The 7,405-nt window shown below is 40.0% G+C and overlaps 1 protein-coding gene across 10 annotated transcripts in view; it reads left to right on the top strand.

Annotated features, from left to right (window-relative positions):
* Nucleotides 1–6,706, top strand: part of dnm1a (dynamin 1a) — a 69,042-nt gene extending 62,336 nt beyond the window's left edge. For all 10 annotated transcript variants that reach the window (XM_050053120.1, XM_050053122.1, XM_050053126.1 and 7 more), the window contains one exon: nucleotides 3,612–6,706. In XM_050053120.1, the coding sequence (XP_049909077.1) occupies nucleotides 3,612–3,642 (31 nt within the window). In that variant the 3' untranslated portion in view covers nucleotides 3,643–6,706. The remainder of the gene's footprint in view (nucleotides 1–3,611) is intronic.
* The last annotated feature ends 699 nt before the right edge of the window (nucleotides 6,707–7,405 follow it).

Raw genomic sequence — 7,405 nt, forward strand, 5'->3', positions numbered from 1 at the left:
GTGAAACCATGAGAGGCCTTTCAAACAAACAGCCGTGTTTCAGTAGGTTATACAAGGACATTAGCATCCAAACCATAGTTTATAATATTATGACAAGCGATCCAAGCTGAAGTGTGGATACTCTCTGTTACTAAGGGGGATGTGAAGACACCTGGATGAGGGGATAAAGGAGGTAAATGAAAGTGGAGAGCTCTGGTTGTGATAGAGGGTAGATGGATAGATGGGTAGATTGATAGACATCCCTGAATAGATGGATAGACAGTGATATAACTCTTCATCAGTGGACTATTTTCCTCTTTTTCTCCTGGTTTGGGGAAACAGTCAACTCATTGGTACCTCTCTGCCACCACTTTGAACTTTCAACACGCTGTCAACCATCACTAACAATATCTAACCCTCCACTACTCGTCACTTACGCCCACCTCACCACTGTCCTCATCTGATTAGTGAAGAAATGTGTCAGTGACTGCGATGAACGTGAGAGGGTTTTCTTCTCTGTTCTCCATTATCTGTATCTGCCTTGTGCTTGCTTGTGTTCGTGAGCTAGCTAACTTTTCTTTTATCCTGGACCTGTTTGTTGTCAGAGTAGCAGCTTGCCTCTTTTAAAGTAGGAGACACTAACGTTGCTGAGCAAAGCTCTCACTGGCCTCGAAAATCAGATGCAGGTGTATCTCAGAATCTTCACAAAAAAAAAAAAAAAAAAAAAAATCTTAAATCCTCCGCATTGAACTTGTGGTTTTTCATTTTGTATTCTGGTCTGTCCAAAGTGAGAGCTGAGCACATGTGACATTGGTCATTTCCTGCACTGTAACTGTTTGCACTCCTTTTCTCTCTTCCTCCTCTTCATCCCTCTTTTTCCTCACTACACCTCTGTCCCACACATGACTATGGTTCCTTCTACAGAATCACTATCACTGACCAGTGAGGACTAACGTTTCTGGTACGTTGGGTACTGTCCGCCATCATCATCATCACCATCACCATCTTCACTTTCCTTCTTTCTCTTCCTCTCAGGAGGCATCCTTTCACTGCATGCCATTTTCTTTTTTCTCACTTTTCTTTTCTCTTCTCAGAGCGCTGCATGGGCAAACACACACCCAGATCGGAGGGTGTGTGTGTTTGCATCAGTGTTTGGGCTGATTTTGGAGTCGATGCTAATTTATTTATTGAAGAAGTGTCAGATTGTATTAATGTGTCTCGTGAAAGACGGGTTTTCTCAGATTACAGTAGCGACTGGTTACACAACGATTCAACTGTCCAAAACTTAAAGATTATTGTTGTTTTTGTGTCAGTGTTGTATGTGACATATGTACGCCATGACATCCCACTCATCCCTAACTTTGTCTCTGGGTGTCAGATGTTTTCCTTCAGGGTCATGGCATCTGTTAGTATCACTGTTCAGTACATAATTTAGCACTGCTGATGATTCTCAACATAACATTTTTCTAGGGAAATACCTAATAGTTTGACCGTTTTAAGCCTTAAAATTTTTTTAAAGGGACAGTTCACCCCAAAATCAAAAATACATATTTTTCCTCTTACCTGTAGTGCTTTTTATCAGTCTAGATTGTTTTGATGTGAGTTGCTGGGTGCTGGAGATATTGGCTGTAGAGATGTCTGTCTTCTCTCCAGTATAATGGAACTAGATGGCACTCAGCTTGTGGTGCTCAAAGTGTAAAAAAAAATAAATTTGAAAAACTCAACAGCAATGTCTCTTTCCCGAAATCATGACCTGGTTACTCAAGATAATCCATAGACCTTGTTGTGAGCAGTTTCATGTAGGAACTATTTTCTTTGTATGGAACTACACCCACCAATCGCATCACCACTCGGAAGGAAGTGTGCATCTACTCATGGATAAGAGGCTCATGCTCATGACAGCATGAGATGTAAACATTAATGCCGTCCTCCTCAGCTGAGCTGTGACATTAGCTAGCTGACTTTTGCAGGGGTGAAGTTGTTTTGTAGACTCGGGAGTTAGCACCACCCTGGTTCCCTCAACAAAAAGCCAGTGGGATTTTTCCATTGCTTTTTTTTATTGCACAAAGTAAGATATCTGGTAAACAAAAGTTTCTGATACTTGCGCGTTTTGTTCAGCAAGACAAATGAACACCACTTTTATGTTTTTTGAAGCATAAATGCAATTGCTGGAAGTAAAATGCTAGTGCTAATGTAAGGCTACAAGCAAACTACACCAACAAGGCTGTAAAGCCTTTTTTTTTAGCATGATGAGGTTCTGTAGTCTCATTTAGCCACCTGTTAGCAACCATCTTTTTTTAAGACGTGTTAAGGCTTCAACATTTACGAGTGGGGAATTTACCAATGTACATATTTTATGTTGTAGAACAAAACCTGAAAGTCTCTCAAGCTTGTGTTAACCACAGAACGTATCTCAGGCATATAACAAAAAACCCATTTAAACAAACTCATTGACTTCAAGATGAGGGAACCAGAAGTGCAAAAATACCAACTCATTTTTGATAAGAAAATAATTCCTTCATGAAACTGCTCACAGCAAGGTCTGTGGATTATCTTGAGTAACTGGATCATGATTTCTTGAAATAGACATTGCTGCTGAGTTTTTAAAATTTATTTATTTGTTTATTTTTTCTGCTTTGAGCACCACAAGCCGTGTGCCATTTAGTTCCATTATACTGGAGAAAAGGCAGACATCTCTACAGCCAATATCTCCAACACTCAGCAACTCACACCAAAACAATCTATACTGATAAACAGCACTATAGGTAAGAGGGAAAATATGTATTATTGAGTTTGGCGTGACTGTCCCTTTAAATGAAACAATCTGAAAGCTGAGCATCAAGCTTCAGCTGCACTGCTTGCAACTTATCGACATATAATGCAACCAGTGAAAAGGGGTCATGAGACATTGCTTTGACTTAATTTTTAAGGAATAGTTTGTTAATTTTGGGAAATACTATTATTTGTCTCTTCTTTGAGAGTTAAAAGAGAGATACCACTTTATCTGAACAGTAAATATGTAGCAGCTATTTAGCTTAGCTTAGCACAAAGACATGAATAGAGGGAAACAGCTAGCCTGGCTCTGTCCAAAGATAACTACATTACCATTTTGACTTGATACCCTCTGACTGTTAACCTCCAGGCCTAAAGTCTTCAACAACTGTCTGTTTCCCACCTTTATAATTTCAGGGTTTTCGCCTGTCTGTAGCAACACCATATGATTATTATGGAAATTACAATAACAGAGCCTCATAAATAATCTGTATAAGTGCATGCTACTGTAGACAACACTTGGACATGGGGTAAAACTGCCTGCATTTGGCCTCGACTGCAAACATACATTACCTGCATTGTGGCCATGCTGAGCCTGATATCTCTGTGATGTTAGTTGTGTTTTCGGGTTTCCTTCCATGTGTTTATGTCATGATGTAAGTGCGTCTCTGTGAGTGAAGGTACTGTATTTGTGTGTACGTGCATGGTTAACACATGGGGGCCCTGAAATAATGACGGTGTAAGTATAAAACCCAAACTTGAATTTAAATGAAGACTTGCAACGCATTGAAAACACTAACCAAACCTGCTCCCGTCCTCTCTTCTGTGTGTGTTCCTGTACGTTTGTGTGTCCCTGGCAGTCGGAGACCCCCACCTTCTCCAACCCACTAGACCTCTGAACTCCTCCCACCCTCCCTCCGTCAGTCCGTCCCACCTCTGGATGACAGGCCACGGACAACAGTGCCACCTTGCTGTCGTTTTCTGCCACACCCGACCTGAGCTGGTTCCCTTCTCCTGCTCCTACTTCCCCCTTACAACACACACACAAACCGTACACCCCTCTGTTTCACACAGAGATGCAGAATACTTGAAACACACCTGCATGACTGACTTACAACCATGCTGCACCCTCAGAATTTAAATAAACTATGTAGAATATATAAAGTCATTGATACAATTTTGAGTGTATGTGCACATGTGCATGCACACATGCTTACATAAAAACACATATTTATATATATACAAGCAGATACATGCAGAATATCTGTTCCTGCTGTTAAACCTAAGGTTGGAGACATTTGCAAACTAAGCATGACACTTTGCCTGAGTATTAATTATACTCCAGCCTTTCTGACGGGTATTCTGGCTGCTGACTGATGTATTTTTTTCTCTTATCTCTTAGCATTTGTTTTATCAAATTTTCCTCACCTTGTATTGCCGACCATGCTTGAAGAAAAAAAGTGTTTAATCAAGTGGATTCAGAGCAGAGTTTTTAAAAATGGTAGCTACTTTTGGATAAAATTACACCAAACAGTATCAGAATGTCCACAGTAAATTCTTCAGGTCACTTATTTTGGTGACAATCATGGATGGATTACTTGGATGGAACGGGCCTACCGGGCACAGGCCCAGGGGTCCAAAGTGTTTAGGGCTCCCCTGGCCTTCACCAGCAAAATGGCTCTCAAATGAACACATACCAATCAGGAATGACCAGAAAGAGACACAAAAAGACCACAAACAGACTGCAAAGAGGCACAAATTAGGCAAAACAATGACAAAGAGACACAAAGTGACTTCAAAGAGACACAAAACGACCACAAAGAGACACAAAATGAATTCAAACAGCCAAAAAACAACATCAAAAAGACATAAAATTACTACAGAGACATACAGTGACCTCAGAGACACAAAACGACTTCAGACAAAAAACATTCTCAGAGACACAAAATGACCACAACGAGACATAAAATGACTTCAAACAGACAAAAAACAACTTCAAAGAGACACAAAATGACCTCAGAGACACAAAACAACCACAGAGTCACAAAATGACCTCACAGAGACACAAAACAACCACAGAGAGACATAAAAATGACCTCACAGAGACACAAAACCACAAAAAGATGCATAACAGGTACAAAGAGATGAAAAACAACAACAACAAAAAAGAGGCAAAACCATCACAAAGTCTATGTGTCTCGTTCCTATGTAGGAGAGGTAGTGGGGCCTTATATCTGTGCATATCTGTATCCATTGTCTTAAACCAGCTGGATACCAGAGACTTTGTTTTTTAAATTTTTATTAACAATCAGTGTTGTTATTAGAAATTACTCTCTAAAAGTGTCACTGAAGCTCTGCTCTCTGGAAGTCGTGGAAAAATGCTTATTTTCCTCACAGCATCTCAGGCTACAAGGTGAATAAGAAACCCCTCCATCCTCCCTTTTAGCTCCTCTCCTTTAAAACTCACCCTGGTTGGTTTCCACCCATCACTTATGACACAGACTGCACCATCACTTACACAGCTCATGCAAGGGAATAGGGCTTGAATCTTTCTTTCCCTACTTCTCCTCCTCTTTCTCCCCTTGCACTAGGACTGAAGGAGCGATCATCTGAGGGACCTGTTGTTGCCTTCAGAAGGCCTCACTGTCACTAAATTCCCGTGTTGTAACTTCATTGTGTGATTGAATCATTAGAGAATAGTTCACATAACTGTGTCACAACCATCTCTCAACAAAACTGCCTTCACAGAAGCTATGCAACAAAGAAAATGGTTTCCTGATTATTTTAGCTTAAATAGGTGCCTTGCATGGCACTCCTCTCCTCCGTACAAAAACATTGTCACTAAGTTATCTTATTAAGGCGGGATCTAAATAGAAAGTGCAATATATGAATTTTGATTCTGCTGTATGACAGCAGTCACACATTTTTAACCAAGAGCAAGGGAAACTGTGGCCTGAGACTGTTAGATAGCTCCTTATATGTCCTGTTCATTCAGAGGGAATGAGGTCCCTAATGGGAGAGGTTTAAAATGTTTGTAGTGTGTTTTTAAGTCAGCTTCGATCACATGATGCATCAAATCTTCGGATATACTGGCAGGAAAACATCTTATCCAGGTTCATGATCTGCCATTTATTTTCTGTTTCTTTGTCCCCTTCCTTTTTTCTTTCCTTCCTTCTCTCAGCGGTCACGGGGGTGAGTGAGAACATGAAAACAGCCACAGTCTATGCATAAAACTATCCAAACACTCCTCCTGTTTCACTCTCACATCGCTGTCTGAAGGCCTGTGAGTTCAACCTATCCTTTCACTTGTGTTGCCACCGAACTCTGCCATCAGTGTGATGTGTTGTATTTTGACCCCGAACAAAACTAACCAACCCACCAGCCATAAAAACCCACCTCTGTACCTCAACTGATGTCATTTTAGCCATTTAAAAACCACCTGAGAAACTTCCCTTGTACATCTTAGTGCTCCACGACTGCAAGGCAAACACAACAAAGCATATTCTACTTATTATTTAACAGTAAATAGTTTATTATGGACATATCTTAATGTGTTATTATGTATATGTGTGGTGCATCTTATGGGACTTGTACTTCCACTGTCTAGAGAATTTAGTCTGCTGAATATTTAAATTATTATGAATAAATGAGTTTGTGTATAAGGAAATAATATTTGAAAAACTTATAAAAATGTGTATTGCAGTGATGTATATGGACGTTGGCAGGTTGTTTGATACTTTAGCTTGTAGCAGAGAGGTTTTTTTTTTTTGTTTGTTTTCTTGTTTCTCTCTGTGTGTAGAAGAGCAGAACGGGACAGTGTGAATGTGTGAACTCCTGCAGCAGCCAGGTCCTGCATCTTGTTTAAACTGCTGTGGATGGAAAGACGATTTTACCCTGCAGGGCTTCTGTGCTTTGTCAACACATTAAAAAACCTCAGTGTATTGAGTGAAGTTTCTTCTTTGTCTTTTTTTTTTATCTTTATACTCTCATATATAATAACACCAAGAGTCTAAAGCCACGCCGTCGCTCTGTGAGGCTGTACTTATGTTGGGAAGGTTACATTTGAAATGCAATAGATAACAGATTACAATTCACCCTGTTTGTAATGTAACTATTGTAATTACTTCATTAAAATAATGTTACCCATTAACTTAAACACTTAACTAAAGTCATCCAATGGAAATCAGTTTTATTAAGTCATGGAGACATTGGAGTAGTGGAGGGTATACACAGGTATACAGGGTATACCCACCTCTTTTTCTGGCTGTTTACAGTATACCTACCTATCAGCCATTGGAATATATGAGAGTATACCCACTTCTTTCTCGGCAACCTACCCATCCACCTAATGGTGCACCCACCTCATCGACTACCACTCCACCACTGCATGGAGGGACTTGTTTGGAGTAAAAATATTTTTTTCATTACCCACAATTAAGCATCCAAAAAGTGAAAGATAAAATGGCAACATTTCAGGAGATTGTGTCTGCAGAATATGGGTTTGAAATGGATCTACCAAAATCAGAAGAAAGCTAGAATTACCACCTCGTGGTTGTACACCAAACCAGTCAAGTTGCAGATTCAGCTTACATTCCTGTTTGTGAAAATATGTATGCTTTACACACATCTTCACCCTGGCAGCACAGGAGATCCA

The sequence above is a fragment of the Epinephelus moara genome, chromosome 9 (assembly GCF_006386435.1).
Source record: "Epinephelus moara isolate mb chromosome 9, YSFRI_EMoa_1.0, whole genome shotgun sequence".
Taxonomy (NCBI): Eukaryota; Metazoa; Chordata; class Actinopteri; order Perciformes; family Serranidae; genus Epinephelus; species Epinephelus moara.